Below are 17,494 nucleotides of genomic sequence, written 5' to 3' on the forward strand. Positions count from 1 at the left end.
CTCTGGACTTTAGAATTGGACTCAATTTCCTAGTTATTGGGTGAGCAATTGGATTGCATTTAACCTGTGCCTTGTGTGTACCAGAAAATCCCTTTGACATTTAAAAAAGGGAGCTGTTTCTATTTTTCTGTTTATAAAAACTTTTGGGTTTTCCTTTTATCGTGTGGTGTGTGTCTTCCTGGACTAATTACCCTGTAATTACGAGCGGTTGAAACACTCTGGCAGAACAATAAGGTCCCACAGAGTTGGCCTTTTCTGGGTCCCGTCGACTAAAAAATGTCGTCTGGTGGGCCCCAGGGGAAGAACCTTCTCTGTGGCGCCCCCGGCCCTCTGGAATCAACTCTCCCCAGAGATCAGAACTGCCCCCACCCTCCTTGCCTTTCGTAAATTGCGTAAGACCCACCTATATAGCCAGGCATGGGGGAATTGAGACTTCGCACCCAGGCTTAGTTTTATGTATGGTGTGCTTGTGTTGTATAGCTTTTAAATGATGGGTTTTTAGATGCTTTCTCTTAAATATTAGATTTGTTACACTGTCACATTGTTATTATTATTACTGTGAGCCGCCCTAAGTATGCGCAGAGGGGCGGCATACAAATCTAATAAATAATAATAATAATAATAATAATAATAATAATAATAATTATTATTATTATTATTATTAGACACACAAGGAATCTTTGGACCAATTTTGTCAATATCTTTTTGTAGGTGAGGTCTCCAGAACTGAACACAGTATCCCAAATGTGGTCTCACCAGCGGTCTATATAGCGCAGTGATTTTCAACCTTTTTTGAGCCGCGGCACATTTTTTACATTTACAAAATCCTGGGGCACACCACCAACCAAAATGACACAAAATGACACCCTAAGACACTCTCCTCTCTTTTTCCACCCCTGTCTCCTCCCCCCTTGTGTGTGTGTATATATATATACACACTCTTGAACCATTTCCAAAAACAGGTGAGGGCTGGGGGGGTTTTCTCTCTTATTCTTTGGGTGCTTTTTATCATATGCTTTAAATCAAGAGTCACTTCTCTCTCTCTTTTGTTTCTCTCTCTTTCCTCTCATTCTCTGTCTCAATCATTTTCTCATTTCTCTTTTTTCCTCCCCTTTTTGCTCATTTCTCTCTCTCTCTCCCTTCCTCTCCTTTTCTCTCTTTCTTGCTTTCTTTCTCCCTCTTTCTTGCTTTCTTTCTCTCTCACTCTTGCCTTCTCTTTCTCGTTTCTTTCTCTCTCTTGCTTTCTTTCTCTCTCTCTCTCTCACTCTCTCTTTCTCTCTCAGCAAAAAGTTGCGAGACTGGAACCTGAGCTTCCTTCTTCGCAGCACACCTGACCATGTCGCGCGGCACACTAGTGTGCCACGGCACACTGGTTGAAAAACACTGATATAGCGGGATCACAATCTCCCTCTTCCTGCTTGTTATACCTCTAGCTATGCAGCCAAATATCCTACTTGCTTTTCCTACCTCCCGACCACACTGCTCACCCATTTTGAGACTGTCAGAAATCACTACCCCTAAATCCTTCTCTTCTGAAGTTTTGCTAGCACAGAACTGCCAATACAATACTCCGATTGAAGATTCCTTTTCCCCAAGTGCATTATTTTACATTTGGAAACATTAAAATAATGCACTTGGGGAAAAGGAATCCTCAATCTGAGTATTGTATTGGCAGTTCTGTGTTAGCAAAAACTTCAGAAGAGATTTTATTCATTCTTATAGAATAGAATAGAATTTTATTGCCCAAGTGTGATTGGACACACAAGGAATCTGGTGCAGATGCTCTCAGTGTACATAAAAGGAAAAGATACATTTGTCAAGAATCATGAGGTACAACACTTAATGATGGTCATGAATTTTTATTTATTTATTTGGATTTCAGATTGAGCTGAAGAGTGTTACACCTCTATGGATGATTCTCAAGACACCCGGGTCTGCCCACTGGGTCTCCCCTCCTTTTCGTTCAGCCCCTTCCCAGCAACACCCCCCACCCGGCGTTGTTAGAGGCAAATCCTCCCCCCCAAGCCCCTGGAGGGCTTGCATCACTGAGGGGACCCAGCCGAAGGGTTAATCCGATAGAGTGGCCGGCTGCTAGAGCGGCCATCTCTGCTCTTGGCGGGTGTGTTTGGAGGTGGTGGGGGTCCCTGGTAATGAGCATCTCCCTCCCTCCCTTTCCCGCCTTCACCCTCCATTCCTGCAGCTCTTTTGCAGAGAAGCCTTCTTGGGGATCTCGCCCTTGCAATTGCATCGAGAGGGGCGCAAGAGGACCCGCTGCCCAAGTGAGTGGAAACCTCCTTCCCCAACCTCGTAAAAGCCCAGAAATCCGGGTGCAAGGTTGCTCCGTGTCGATCAGAAGCCCCTTTTTCGGGGAGGGAGGGGGGAGGTCTCGCTGCAAAGCGTCTCCCCCCCCAGTAACAAGTCGGACAAGCTCGCCCCCCTCCACCCGCTGGAGAAACAGCTGGCCTGGTTCCAACCGATCTTCGGGGGAAGGTTGGGTCGTGATCCCATGGTGCTCAGCCGGCTGGGGAGGATGGGGTTTGGAATTCCCATCCCTCTGGAAGCCCCCTGCTTTGGGGGAGGGTTGTGCTAAAGGGGTGGGGGGGAGGTGTTTGGAGGGGCTCCAATATTTTGGAGGTGCTCCGACCGGAAAAAAACTGGGTATGTTTCAAGCTTATCTGCTCTGCTCTGCTCTGCTCTGCTCTGCTCTGCTCTGCTCTGCTCTGCTCTGGCCTGCCTGTCTTGTCTGTCTGTCTGTCTGTCTGTCTGTCTGTCTGTCTATCCCTCCCTCTCATCTATCTATCTATCTATCTATCTATCTATCTATCTATCTATCTATCTATCTATCTACCTATCTATCTATCTATCTATCTTTCTATCTATCCTCTATCTATCTATCTTCTATCTATCCCTCCCTCTCATCTATCTATCTATCTATCCCTCCCTCTCATCTATCTATCCATCTATCTCTCTATCTCTCTCTCTCTCTATCTATCTATCTATCTATCTATCTATCTCTAATAGATAGTTAAATGAATTATTATTATTATTATTATTATTATTATTATTATTATTATTATTATTAATTAGATTTTTATGCCGCCCCTCTCCGAGGACTCGGAGCGGCTCACCACAAATATAACATCATATACAAATCCAATGTTAAAAACAGTTTTAAAAGACCCCTATTAACAAATTTAAAACTATACTTTGTTGATCCATTGTTTCTCAACCTTGGCCACTTGGAAGACTGGTGGACTTCAAATCCCAGAGTTCCTCAGCCACAGCCCTGCTGACTGGGGAATTCTGGGAGTTGAACTCCAGAAGTCTTCCAAGTGGACAAGGTTGAGAAAGGATGATTTAGACTATTTATTCTCTTGTTTTCTTTGACCTAGGGGACAGGACTGCCACCCCATTGGCAGCATCGGGTGTAAGTCTTGGGAAAGTTTGCCAAAAGGTCTCCCTGGTGGACATCAAGGAAGGAACCCCAGTTTGGGCCTGAGATGGGATAAGAATCCCTCTCATGGCTTCCAGCAAAGCGATCCGGAAAGAGAGGGGGGCTCCCTCGTCCCTGCGCCTCGCAATCCAACCTGCTCAAGGAAAGAGAGTCAAAATGGAGGAGAAGGAAATGGCCTGCGTCAGGCCGGCCGAGCGAGTCCAGAAGGAATCCTGCTTGGTCCAGGCCGGGGCCCCACCTGAAATACTGAGACGGGGGTCCCCACTGCAGATCAAGCAGGAGCCGGACGAAAGCCTGGCCCAGCGCTGGGAAGCCCAGTGGCAGAATTTCTTGAAGATGGTGCAGGTCCCTCACCCTGGTTGGGGTTCCCCTCCGTTGCCAGAGCTGGTGGCCTTTAGCGACTCCGAACGGGCCCAACCCACCGTCGGGATGACTCCGCAGGTCTTTGGCTGGAAAGTGAAGGAGGAAGGTCGCGATGAAGAGATGGGCGGGAACGCGGAGGCCCAGAGGCAGCGGTTCCGGCATTTTTGCTACCAGGATGCCGAAGGACCCCGCGAAGTCTGCAACCACCTCCGAGAGCTTTGCCACCGGTGGTTGAAGCCGGAGAGGCACACCAAGGAGGAGATCCTGGAGACTCTGGTGCTGGAGCAGTTCCTGGCCATTCTGCCCTCGGAGATCCAAGGTTGCGTCAGGGACCGGGGACCGGAGAGTTGTGCCCAGGCGGTGGCCCTTGCTGAGGGCTTCCTCCTAAGACAGAGGGAGGTCCAGTTGGTGAGCGTTGGTCTTGTCTCCTGATTGATTGATTGATTGATTGATTGATTGGATTTATATGCCGCCCTTCTCTGAGGACTCGGGGCGGCTTACAACATATAAAAGAAACAGTAGAATACAATAAGCTAAATTATTTTTTTGTGTTGACCAGTATTATTTAACTAATTAATAATAATAATAATAATAATAATAATAATAATAATAATTTATTAGATTTGTATGCCGCCCCTCTCCGAAAACTCGGGGCGGCTCACAACACGATAAAAACAGTATTATACAGGCACAAATCTAATATTAAAAAAAACCAACCCTAAAAACCCTATCATAATTAAATAATTAAATTTAATTAAATTGTTATTTCAGCAAAATCCCTAAAGATGAACTTCCTTTATCTTTTTTCTCTTCTAACTAGTTATAAAATTTATCCCATATTTTTTAGTAAATCAGAGTCCTTCCCTTTTAACTTCCTTGTTTGTCCCTCCCCTCAAATTTCCTATCTAGATATTTCCTTGTGGTCTCCCATTCAAAGCCTAACATGGCCGGACTCCCTTAGCTTTGCAAGTTCAGTTTAGCTTGGATCGATGGCTGCGCCTGCTGCGATTCAATTTACTCTCCCAGGGTTAATAAAAACAGGATTGTCAAGTTGTCCTTTTTGTTGATTTGTTTGTTTCAGTATCACGGGTATCTTTGAACTGATGGGCTGGTCCTTTGTGGTTTGCTCTTTCAGGGTCAAGATTGCTTGGAGGAAATGACGGAGAACCTTCCCAGGATCCATCAAGTCTGCCTCGGGGCTTCTCGAAAGCTAGGTAATGTAAAAAGTGGGGTTCCCCTCTCCCCCTGCCCCCCCCCCAGCGTCATAATCTATTGGTAAAGCGGCCTGATCCACCTTACAGGGTTCTTGTTTTACGGGAAATAGGAAGTAGGAATAAAGATGCGCTAAAAATCAAATAAATAAACTAAATTGGGTGCGCCATAATAATAACATCATCAACAACAACAACAATAATAATAATAATTTATTGGATTTGTATGCCGCCCCTCTCCGAAGACTCGGAGCGGAAGAGAGATCAGGCAACCATTGGTCTGGATAGCAGAGTGTCTCCTGCTTGAGTGGTGGGGAGGTGGTGGGGTTGGACTAGAAGACCTCCAAGGTCCCTTCCCACTGTGATATTCTTTTAAAAAAAAAGTTTATTAAATTTTTTCCAATTTTAAAAACAATACATAATCTTATTTACAGGTGTATCAGCCTTTTGTATGTACATTTTTATATACAGTATATTGTCTTTAATTATCTTTATATATCTTGATGTTTTATTCCAGCGTTTGAGTTCCTTTTTTTAGTCCATAAATACCATATTGTCCAGATTGCATAGTAGTCCAAATCTTCGGAGAGGGGCAGCATACAAATCTAATTAATAATAATAATAATAATAATAATAATTATTATTATTATTATTATTATTATTATTATTATTATTATTATTTTGGTTGTTTAGTCTGTCCATCTCCGCACACTCATATATTTTCTTGATGATCTCTTTGTCCTCCGGTAGCTGTTGATTCTTCCATTTCTGTGCAAATACGATCCTTGCCGCTGTTATTATATGCAGGATTAAATATTTAACATTTTTGGCAAAGGACACTCTCCTAATACTCTGATATTCTATTGGAGGAGATATGTGCAAGCAAATGGAACAGGAGATGTGGAGCGGAAAAGAGACCAATTAGATAGATCTATTGATTGATTCTGTGCCCATGAAGTCACTGTGGACTCTTTAGCCCAGTGTTTCCCAACCTTGGCAACTTGGAGATATCTGGACTTCAACTCCCAGAATTCCCCAGCCAGCATTTGCTGGCTGGGGAATTCTGGGAATTGAGGTCCAAATATCTTCAAGTTGCCAAGGTTGGGAAACACTGCTTTAGCCACCGCACAGACAAATTTTCTAAGCTTACAAATAAACTGGGACATTTTACATCATTCATTTATTGATTTATGTGGTTGCTGAGAGTCAATGCCAAGTTGACGGCTCACATCAGTCAATCAATATGTTGGTCAGATTATAGATGATGAAAAAAACATTCTAGTGCAGTGATGGTGAACCTTTTTTTTCCTCAGGTGCCAAAAGTGTGTGTGCGCGCTATATTGCTCATGCTTGAGTGCCCACATCCATTATTCAATGCCTGGGGAGGGTGAAAACAGCTCGCCCTGCCCCCCGGTGGCCTCTGGAGGCTGGAAACAGCGTGTTTCCTAACTTCTGGTGGGCCCAATAGGTTCGTGTTTCACCGTCTCCAGTCTCCAAAGACTTCCCTGGAACCAGAGGAGGATATAAATGCCCCCCCCAAACCCCAGAGGGTCTCTGGAAGCCAAAAACGCCCTCCCAGAGTCTCTGTGAGCCAAAAATCAGTCGGGTGGTACACACATGCACGTTGGAGTTGAGCTAGAGCAACGACTCGCGTGCCAGCAGGTATGGCTCCGCATGCCACCTGTGGCACCCATACCATAGGTACGCCATCATTTCCGGTAGGCCCATCGGGCCTGTTTTTTGCCATCCACAGGCCTGTTTTTCGCCATCCACAGGCCCGTTTTTACCTTTCAGAGGCCTGTTTTTCACCATCCACAGGCTTGTTTTTTGCCATCCACAGGCCTGTTTTTTGCCATCCACAGGCCTGTTTTTCGCCATCCACAGGCCTGTTTTTCGCCATCCACAGGCCCGTTTTTACCTTTCAGAGGCCTGTTTTTCGCCATCCACAGGCCTCTTTTTCGCCATCCACAGGCCTCTTTTTCGCCATCCACAGACCCGTTTTTACCTTTCAGAGGCCTGTTTTTCGCCATCCACAGGCCCGTTTTTACCTTTCAGAGGCCTGTTTTTCGCCATCCACAGGCCCATTTTTCGCCATCCACAGGCCTGTTTTTTGCCATCCACAGGCCCGTTTTTACCTTTCAGAGGCCTGTTTTTCGTCATCCACAGGCTTGTTTTTTGCCATCCACAGGCCTGTTTTTCGCCATCCACAGGCCTGTTTTTCGCCATCCACAGGCCCGTTTTTACCTTTCAGAGGCCTGTTTTTCGCCATCCACAGGCCTGTTTTTCGCCATCCACAGGCTCTGAAGGCTTTCCTTAATTCTGGGGTGGGCAAAAACGCCCCCTGGAATGCCCAAAATCAGCTGCCCAGTGCACATACGTGTGCTGGAGCTGACATAGGGCAGTGCTTTGCGTGTCCTCAGACATGGCTCCGCATGCCACCTGTGGCCTATGTGCCATAGGTTCGCCATCACTGGCTTGATGGGCTTTAATTGGCTTGTGTGCTATGTTGGTTTTCAAGCGGTTGTCGGAATCTGTTGGTGGTTTGTGAGATATTCTTGAGGTATGGCAATGTAATTCTTTCTAGGGTAATGAAATCAGAGCAAGAGAAAAAAAAGCAAGCTCAGAGAGCAACAATGTCATCTGGCGGGACCCAGGGGAAGAGCCTTCTCTGTGGCGGCCCCGACTCTGTGGAACCAACTCCCCCCAGATATCAGAGTTGCCCGCACCCTCCTTGCCTTTCGCAAGCTCCTTAAAACCCACCTCTGTCGTCAGGCATGGGGGAATTAAAATTTTTCCTTCCCCCCCTAGGCTTATAGAATTTATACATGGTATGCTTGTATGTATGATTGGTTCTTTAAATTGGGGTTTTTTAGATTATTTTTAATATTAGATTTGTTTACATTGTCTTTTTATTGTTGTTAGCCACCCTGAGTCTACGGAGAGGGGCGGCATACAAATCTAATAAATAAATAAATAAATAAATAAATAAATAAATAACTGAATAAATAAATAAAAACTAACTAACTAACTAACAAGGACTGCTTGGTGTACATGATTCTGGCGTAGGTTGTAAACCTGCTGTTTTGCCAGAGTAAATAAGCAGATCTCTGGATTCTGAGGTAATGAAGACATGGATGAGGTGAAAACTAAAGTGATTTATTGGAAAAAAGCCTGGAGGAGTGGCAGAAACTTAATGAAAGGACGATTCACAGAAAGGATGGAGTCTTTTAACTTTTCTCCAGATTCTGGAAACGCCATCTTCTCCAGCCCAGGAAATGAAAACAGACATCCAAATTGTGCTTCTTGAGAAAGTTTTGCAGACAGACGTTTTACGATTTAAAAAAAAACTGGCATTTTTATCACTTAACCTTCATTATTTATCAGTACTCAGAAACTTCTTTCCGACGTGAGGCCTGCTTTCTACATTTCTACCTCCTCGACTTCCTTTGGCAAAGCTGCCATAATTTTCATAAATCAAGACGTTCATTCATAAATTCATTTGTTTGTTTTATCCTTTTTTAATGGCTTTAAACCATTCAGAAGTATCCAGGCTGGTTTAATTCAAGTTTAAACTTAGAGGTGCAATTTAAAAAATGATTTAAAAAAAAATCTGTGACATGTCCAAGGTGTGGAAACTAAATAAGGAGAGAAGCAACTTAGAACTACAAGAATGGTGGAAGGTCTTAAGCATAAAACGTATCAGGAAAGACCTAATGAACTCAATCTGTATAGTCTGGAGGACAGAAGGAAAAGGGGGACATGATCAAAACATTTAAATATGCAAAAGGGTTAAATAAGTTCAGGAGGGAAGTGTTTTTAATAGGAAAGTGAACACAAGAACAAGGGGACACAATCTGAAGTTATTTGGGGGAAAGATCAAAAGCAACATGAGAAAATATTATTTTACTGAAAGTAGTAGATCCTTGGAACAAACTTCCAGCAGACGTGGTTGGTAAATCCACAGTAACTGATTTTAAACATGCCTGGGATAAAGATATATCCATCCTAAGATAAAATACAGGAAATAGTATAAGGGCAGACTAGATGGACCATGAGGTCTTTTTCTGCCGTCAGTCTTCTATGTTTCTATATTTCTAGAACTAAGAAGAAGTTTCCTGACAGTTAGAATAATTAGCCAGTGGAACAGCTTGCCTCTATAGGTTGTGAATGTTCCAACGCTGGAAGTTTTTCAGAAGATGTTGGATAACCATTTGTCTGAAACAACATAGGAGTAGAACAGGGGCCACAGGCCACCACCGGGCCATGGCCTATTTGTGAGTTGAAGATTAGGAACTGAACTTGTAAGCCCTTCCCAATGTGGTGTTTATACACTGCTCAAAAAAAAAAGAAAAAATGGAACACTCAAAGAACACATCCTAGATCTGAATGAATGAAATATTCTCATTGAATACTTTGCTCTGTACAAAGTTGGATGTGCACAACAACATGTGAAATTGATTGTCAATCAGTGTTGCTTCCTAAGAGGACAGTTTTGATTTCACAAAAGTTTGATTTACTTGGAGTTATATTGTGTTGTTTCAGTGTTCCCTTTATTTTTTTTTTGAGCAGTATATTTCCCATCCTCACCATCAAACATGGGCATTGCACGTGAAAGTAGACATCTTATTTGAACAGCATCGAATTAGGAAAGGCCGTTGTCAACTCACAAAGCATCCCTGGGGTGTTTTTGAGTTGTTATAGGCTGGGGTGGGGATGGAGGAATGGAAAAACCAGCACAATGGCATGGCAGCCAGATGCAAATTCCGTGCTTCTCTCTCAAGGCTGTATCCCTGGGTTACCTACAGCAGCCAGAGGGGAGTGACCTCTACAACCCGCAAAATTGCTCTGTTGGCAAATGTGATTAATGACACACCCTGGGGGGAAATAGGATCAAAATTGGGACATAAATTACGTAAGGTCAGAGCTGGCTTCACTTGGGAAGTGCTGACAAAGCTCCTAATAAATAACTGGATTTCTTTTGAAGCTTGGACTGGAGGCTCATGATTTAATTAGGGCATCCATCCAGAACCCTGACAGCTATTGATGAAAGTTACAGGCAGTCATAACTGTAAATGAACCTGCCCATTACAGGTCATATATGATCCTAAAATGGGTTATCATGACCAATTTTCCAAACTTTTTTGTGGTTGTTAAATAAATCAACCTGGTCATTAAGTGAAACCAGTCATTAGGTAAACACTATGGTTGTCCACCAAACACTTTGCTCACTAGGGGACGTTTTTGTCCCAAACTGGAAGCAAACATCCGTTTTTTGGCAAAAACGTAAATTACAATCATGCGACTGTGGGACTCCACAAACAAGTTGTAAATGTGGGAAGATTGCTGAGCTCACCAGTGGGGGTGGGGGCAGCCATCAGAACCTTGAAACAGGTCAAGTCTATCTGTAAGCTTGGAAATTGATGTAGAATGTGTAACTCCTTAGCATCCGAGCGTGTTAATATAAGGCAACTGGCAGTTGGAACAGAGTTCTTTTCAGGTGGGGAGGGGGAGTAGAACATCTAACTACTTAGCATCAGAGTGTGTTAATATAATACTGTATAAAAAATACCAAAGATCTGATGGTCATTTTAAAAAATCCTTTCTTAGGGAGCACCTAGAAGCCAAGAGGAACGTACATGCCAAGTTTCAAGTTTGTAGGTTTTACAGTTCTGGAGATTTCGTGATGAGTGAGTGGCATTTGACATTGAACTGAATGACTCCTTGATTTAATTAAAGGGGAATATTTGTAGCTTAGGGCAGTGTTTTTCAACCAGTGTGCCAGACATGGTCAGGTGTGCCACGAAGCTCAGAGAGAGAAAGAAAACGAGAGAGAAAGAAAGAGAGAGAAAGAAAGAGCAAGAGAGGGAAAGCAAGCAAGAGAGAGAAAGAAAATGAGAGAAAGAGAGAGAAAGCAAGAGAGAGAGAAAGATAACAAGAGAGAGAAAAAGAGAGAGAGAAAGAGAGGGAAGGTGGGAGAGAGAAAGACAAAGAGGGAGGTAGGGAGGGAGAGAGAGAGAGCAAAAAGGAGGAAAGAAGGAAGAGAGAAAGAAAGGGATGGAGAGAGAGAAAAAAAGGGAGAGAAAGAGGGAGGGAGAGAGAAAGAGTGAAAGGGAGGGAGGAAGAGAGAGAGAATTTTTTTGTCCAAACTTTTTAGGCCCTCCCCCCCCAATGTGCCCCATGGTTTTGTAAATGTAAAAAAATGTGCCACGGTTCAAAAAAGGTTGAAAATCACTGGCTTAGGGTAAGCTTTATGCACATATTCACCATGTCCTTCTACTCTTCCTCCAGCAGGGGGCAGGCTGTTGAATGAACAGGAGCAGCCGCCTCTCTGGGACCAAGATAACCGAGAGTCCACCAGCAGGACGTCGCTCCCGAAGAATCAGGATGTCCTCTTCCCACAGCCCGGATTGGGCAAAATTTTGGAGAATGAGCTGACGAGGCCCGAAAGGTCTTCGGGCTCCCTTCCGACCAAGAGAGGCTCCGAAGCGATCCCATGCCGAGTGGGCTACAAGGATCTCAGCGGGATCCTTTTCCAGGACCGGATCCAGGAGAGACCCCGGCAGAAGCGTTGCGTGGTGCTCCGCCGGCGGATCCACACGGAGGAGCGCCTCTACAAGTGCCAGGATTGCTGGAAGAGCTTTGACCACCGTTCCCACTTCATCCGCCACAAGAAGATCCACACGGGCGAGAAGCCCTTCCAGTGCACCAGCTGCGGGAAGAGCTTCAACCGGAACTCCAACCTCACCACCCACATGCGGACCCACACGGGCGAGAAGCCCTACAAGTGCTTGGACTGCGGCAAGAGCTTCCGCTGGAGCTCGGATTTCATCGTCCACGAGCGGACTCACACGGGGGAGAAGCCCTACAGCTGCGCGGACTGCGGGAAGGCCTTCCGCCGCAGCTCCAACCTCACGGCCCACGAGCGGACGCACCGGGGCGAGAAGCCCTACAAGTGCTTGGACTGCGGGAAAAGCTTCACCCGAGGCCTCTACCTGATTGCACACAAAAAGACGCACGCGGGGGAGTGAGCGGGCGCGAGTGAGAGGCGCTAGCAGCACCTCCTCCTTAGACTTTTCCTGAGGGAGGGAGAGTTCATCAAACATCCCGGCGGAACGGCATCCACGGCAGTTCTCAGCTCATCTGGGAGGGCGGTGGTGGGGAACAAAATGATCTCTCCTGGGTTGGGGTTCAAGGTCCGGTCAGTATCTCCAGATGACCTGGTGATGGATGGGATCCACAGTAGTCTCCCCCTCCCCCTCCCCCTCCCCCCGGTCAGTGTTCCCTCTAATTTTGGGGGGTGGGCGGAAAAGTATAGTGTCTGAGCGGCAGTCCCTTTGGGACTGGGCGGCACAGAAATAATAAATAAATAAACAATTAAACAAATAAACAAACAAAGAAATAAAAAACCCACCCTGTTTTGCCTCAGAGAATTTCAAAATAAAATACTATACTGTGTGTCTATAACAGTGAGCTCATAATAGGGCAACTCTATCAATATCAAAATGCCACTTAAATAGTTGAGCTAGTTTCAAACTAGATTTTGATTTTCTTTCTCTCTTCCTTACTCCCATTCTTTTCCTTTCTCTTTTCCTTCCTCTCTTTTTTCTATCTGTTTCTCTCTCTTCCTCTCTTCCTCTCTCTCTCCTTCCCTCTCACTCTTTCCCTCTCGGCTTCTGGGCAGGTTTGGAAAACTCTGAGTTGATGATGATTTTTAAGTGAGCGATTGCTCACTGCTCAGCTTAGAGGGAACTATGCCCCCGGTGCCAGGTTCGTCCACCGGAGTTGCCCCCTCCAAAAAAAATCAGCCGGAATTCATTTCCGCAGACAGTCCTGCAAATCCTTCGCCCCAAGTCCAATCAACGAGTTTGGAAAATAGGACAACTTGGCCCAAGATGACCACATTTAGGGTGGCAGCTTCTCTCAGAAAGGGGCTCACTATAGCGTGAGCAATTTCAATTGGCTGAAACCAAAATCGGGAGAGAGCTGGAAGTGAGCAAGGCCTTGTTAGGAAGGCCGGTTATTCTGGCCTGGATGGTTTCTCCATCTTGAAGCTGAGGGAGAAAGTCTTTCATTTTTAGACTGGCGCAGTGGTGGTGCAGATTTGAAGTCCAAAAGGACTTTGGAGCAGCAGAGAGACCTGTTTAACCCCATTAAGAGCAGGGACCTCCTAATTTGGCAATTTTTAAGACTTGGAGCTTTCGACTCCCAGAATTCCAGCAGGAACGGCTGAGGGATTCTGGGAGTTGAAGTCCACCAGTCTTAAAAGTGGCCATTTTTGGAGACCTCGGATTTAGAGATTTTTTCTATGGGGCCGCTACAGAATACCAGCCCCAGATGCCTGTTGGGGGAGGCAGACAGGATCTATTTGATTTGATTTCATTTATTGGATTTGTATGCCACCCCTCTCCGAAGACTCGGGGCGGCTAACAACAATAATAAAACAGTATACACAATAATCCAATAGTAAAAACAATTAAAAACCCATTAAAGTAAAAACCAAACGTACATTCAGACATACCATGCATAAAATTGTAAGGCCTAGGGGGAAAGAGTATCTCAGTTCCCCCATGCCTGACGGCAGAGGTGGGTTTTAAGTAGCTTACGAAAGGCAAGGAGGGTGGGGGCAAATCTAATCTCGGGGGAATTGGTTCCAGAGGGCCGGGGCCGCCACAGAGAAGGCTCTTCCCCTGGATCCCGCCAAGCGGTATTGTTTAGTCGACGGGACCCGGAGAAGACCCACTCTGTGGGACCTAACTGGTCGCTGGGATTCGTGCAGCAGAAGGCGGTCCCTGAGATAATCTGGTCCGGTGCCATGAAGGGCTTTTGAACTTTATTTATTTATTATTAGAGTTGAAAGGGACCTTACAGGTCATCAAGTCCAACCCCCTGCCTGAGCAGGAAATCCTACAGCACTCCAGCCAAACGGCAGTCCAATCTCCTCTTGAAAATGTCCAAAGTTGGGGAGTCCACAACCTCCGCTGGCAGGCCGTTCCACTGGTTGATCGCTCTCACTGTCAGGAAATTCTTCCTCATCTCCAGGTTGAATCTTTCCTTGGTCAGCTTCCAACCGTTGTTCCTCGTCCGGCCCTCTGGTGCCCTGGAAAACAGTGTGTCCCCCTCCTCTCCGTGGCAACCCCTTAAGTACCTGTATACAGCTATCATGTCCCCCCTAGCCCTTCTTTTTACTAGACTATCCATGCCCAGTTCCAGCAACCTTTCCTCATATGGCCTTAAGAGAAACTTTTTGGGAATTAGATCTAGAGCACTGACTAGCTTGTCTTTTGATCCGCTTGTCATGTACCAGCTAGGAAGTCACTGTTAGGTCATTTTGATTCTCAAGTGATCCTTTCTTGGATGCATCTCACCCCTCTGTGTGATGGACATAGTAGCACTGATTTACCATATGTGGCGGTGTTTCTCAACCTTGGAGGCTTTAAGATGTCTGGACTTCAACTCCCAGAATTCCCAAACTAGCAAAGTCCTCCAAGGTTGAGAAACCTTGCCCTACGTTCACTCTGAGATAAGATAGTGGCCCGCCAATGATACAATTTTGGCACAATGGCTCCGGTGCTGGTCTGTGCATGGCACCCTATTTTTTTGTAATTTTGGGCAATTTTTCAGGTCTCTGAGCATGCACAGAAGGAAAATTGTTCCTCTGTCCATGCACAAAATGAAATTGTGCAAGCTCGCACGCACGAAATGTCACAATGCGCACTGGTAGGAAAACGTTAAAAGGAGCCCACCCCTGCTCTGAGAGGATTACATCAAAAGTGCTATACAAAGATTAGATTAGATTAGATTTATTGCATTTATATGCCGCCCATCTCCGTAGACTCGGGGCGGCTCACAACAATGGTAAAAAACAATACATAGTGTTTTGTCAGGCTCTCTGGTAGAATCCTCCCAAAAATTCACAGGTACAAATTTCAGACACACACACGTTTGAAAATTCAAAACAATGTTCTTTATAATGAAAATTCACTTAAACCAAGCCCTGGTATAGCAAAGAGCACTAGTCTCCAAACAAACTGGTAATTTATACAAGTCCCTTATCAGTCCTGTGATACGGTACATAACTTGCAGCTGTGAGGCAATTCAAAGTCCTTCTTTCACAAAGTGAAACACACTTGGCTCTGGTTTAGTTTCAAAGCAGGGAAAAATCAGCACAGAAAAGGTCAAAGTCAGTAACGCAGTCATGAAACACAACGATCAGATAATCCTCCACAATGGCCAAACTCACAGGCTGCTCTTTATAGCAGCCTCACTAATTACCACAGCCCCACCCAACCACAGGTGGCCTCATTTTCTTTGATAATAATCTCTCAATTGTTGTTGCCTATGCATCGCTCTCTGCATGCGTGGCTGTATCATTAACTCTTGTTCTGAATCCAAGGAGGAGCTAGATAATTGATCTCCTTCTGAGCTGTCTGCCACACTCCTCCTCCCTGTCACTCATGTCTTCTTGGTCAGAGGAGTCTTCATCATCAGATTACACGGGGCAAAACAGGCCTGCAGCATGTGGATGTCTCCCCTACACCCACAGTCCTTGGGGCAGGAGCTGGGCCAGAGCTAACCACAACACATAGTAACAAATCTAATATTTAGCAATCTAAATTACAGTTTTAGGTTATAAAATCCAAAAGAAACCCCAATATATAAAAAACAAGCACACAGTCGAATCATACACAGAAACTACATGGGCAAGGGGGAGATGTTTCAGTTCCCCCATGCCTGACGGCAGAGGTGGGTTTTAAGGAGTTTCCGAAAGGCAAGGAGGGTGGGGGGCAATCCTAATCTCTGGGGGGAGCTGGTTCCAGAGGGTCGGAGCCACCACAGAGAAGGCTCTTCCCCTGGGTCCCGCCAGACGATATTGTTTAGTCGACGGGACCCAGAGAAGGCCCACTCTGTGGGACCTAACCGATCGCTGGGCCAAGTATTTATTATAGTTATTATTTTTTTATGATCGCCTGCCTCTTTTGAGAAGCTGGTGGGTGGGGGCAAGATTTAAGAACGGTGCCTCGGCGAACGAATTCTGCTTTTGCTCCGATAGCTATTCTGCCATTCCATGGGAATGGGGCTTTTTAGCTTTGGGGAGGTGCCGAAAGAGGCTTTCGCTTCAAATAGGGGAGAAGGGGAGAAAAAACATAACTGCGGAAAAAGGAGCATCCATTCCTAGTCCTCATGGAGAACGATGAGGAAGAGAGATTTTATGTACAGTATAGTGAATGTAGAATAAATCCAATAAGTAAATACCAAAAATGTGTCTGGTTTAATCTGGAGGTGTAAAATCTGAATGCTCAAATCCATATTAGGGCACTACAGGGAGCCCTTGAATTACAATCACAATTGGGGCCGAAATGTATGTTGCCAGGCGAGGACATCGTTCCGTGAGTTTTGCCCCCAGTAAGTGAATCATTGCAATTGTTATGTTAGGAATGCGGTTGTTAAGTGAATATGGATTTCCCCTTTACTTTGCTTGTCAGAAGGTCGCAAAATGCGATCGCGTAGGTGTGTGGGACACTGCAACAGCTACTAAGTGAGACCACGCTTGGAGTACTGTGTACAGTTCTGGACACCGCACCTCAAGAAGGATATAATGGAACTGGAAAAGGTGCAAAAAAGGGCAACAAGAATGATCAAGGAAATGGAGCCCCTCCCTTAGAAACATAGAAGACTGACGGTAGAAAAAGACCTCATGGTCCATCTAGTCTGCCCTTATACTATTTCCTGTATTTTATCTTACAATGGATATATGTTTATCCCAGGCATGTTTAAATTCAGATACTGTACTATGGATTTACCAACCATGTCTGCTGGAAGTTTGTTCCAAGGATCTACTACTCTTTCAGTAAAATAATATTTTCTCATGTTGCTTTTGATCTTTCCCCCAACTAACTTCAGATTGTGTCCCCTTGTTCTTGTGTTCACTTTCCTATTAAAAACACTTCCCTCCTGAACCTTCTTTAACCCTTTAACATATTTAAATGTTTCGATCATGTCCCCCCTTTTCCTTCTGTCCTCCAGACTATACAGATTGAGTTCATTAAGTCTTTCCTGATACGTTTTATGCTTAAGACCTTCCACCATTCTTGTAGCCCGTCTTTGGACCCGTTCAATTTTTTCAATATCTTTTTGTAGGTGAGGTCTCCAGAACTGAACACAGTATTCCAAATGTGGTCTCACCAGCGCTCTATATAAGGGGATCACAATCTCCCTCTTCCTGCTTGTTATACCTCTAGCTATGCAGCCAAGTTATCCTACTTGCTTTTCCTACCGCCCGACCACACTGCTCACCCATTTTGAGACTGTCAGAAATCACTACCCCTAAATCCTTCTTTTCTGAAGTTTTTGCTAACACAGAACTGCCAATGCAATACTCAGATTGAGGATTCCTTTTCTCCAAGTGCATTATTTTACATTTGGAAACATTAAACTGCAGTTTCCATTGCTTTGACTATTTATCTAG

The 17,494-nt window shown here is 45.0% G+C and overlaps 1 protein-coding gene across 2 annotated transcripts; it reads left to right on the plus strand.

The window, feature by feature from the left end:
* Positions 1-2,141: 2,141 nt before the first annotated feature.
* LOC139155935 (zinc finger and SCAN domain-containing protein 31-like) lies at positions 2,142-12,434 on the plus strand. Of its 2 annotated transcripts, none has more exons than XM_070731315.1 (4): positions 2,142-2,279; positions 3,393-4,225; positions 4,953-5,031; positions 11,317-12,434. In XM_070731315.1, the coding sequence occupies exons 2-4, from the start codon at positions 3,521-3,523 to the stop codon at positions 12,054-12,056; spliced, it is 1,524 nt and encodes a 507-aa protein (XP_070587416.1). In that variant the 5' UTR covers positions 2,142-2,279; positions 3,393-3,520; the 3' UTR covers positions 12,057-12,434. The 2 variants fall into 2 exon arrangements, with proteins under 2 accessions (XP_070587416.1, XP_070587415.1); XM_070731314.1 differs by having other exon boundaries at positions 11,320-12,434.
* Positions 12,435-17,494: the final 5,060 nt, after the last annotated feature.

The sequence above is a fragment of the Erythrolamprus reginae genome, unplaced genomic scaffold (genome assembly GCF_031021105.1).
Source record: "Erythrolamprus reginae isolate rEryReg1 unplaced genomic scaffold, rEryReg1.hap1 scaffold_145, whole genome shotgun sequence".
NCBI classification, from domain to species: domain Eukaryota; kingdom Metazoa; phylum Chordata; class Lepidosauria; order Squamata; family Dipsadidae; genus Erythrolamprus; species Erythrolamprus reginae.

Coding starts and splice junctions, on each gene's coding strand:
- LOC139155935 (XM_070731315.1), top strand. CDS start 3,521: ATGGCTTCCAGCAAAGCGATCCGGAAAGAGAGGGGGGCTCCCTCGTCC. Junction 4,226..4,952: donor GACAGAGGGAGGTCCAGTTG/GTGAGCGTTGGT, acceptor TTGCTCTTTCAG/GGTCAAGATTGCTTGGAGGA. Junction 5,032..11,316: donor CGGGGCTTCTCGAAAGCTAG/GTAATGTAAAAA, acceptor CTCTTCCTCCAG/CAGGGGGCAGGCTGTTGAAT.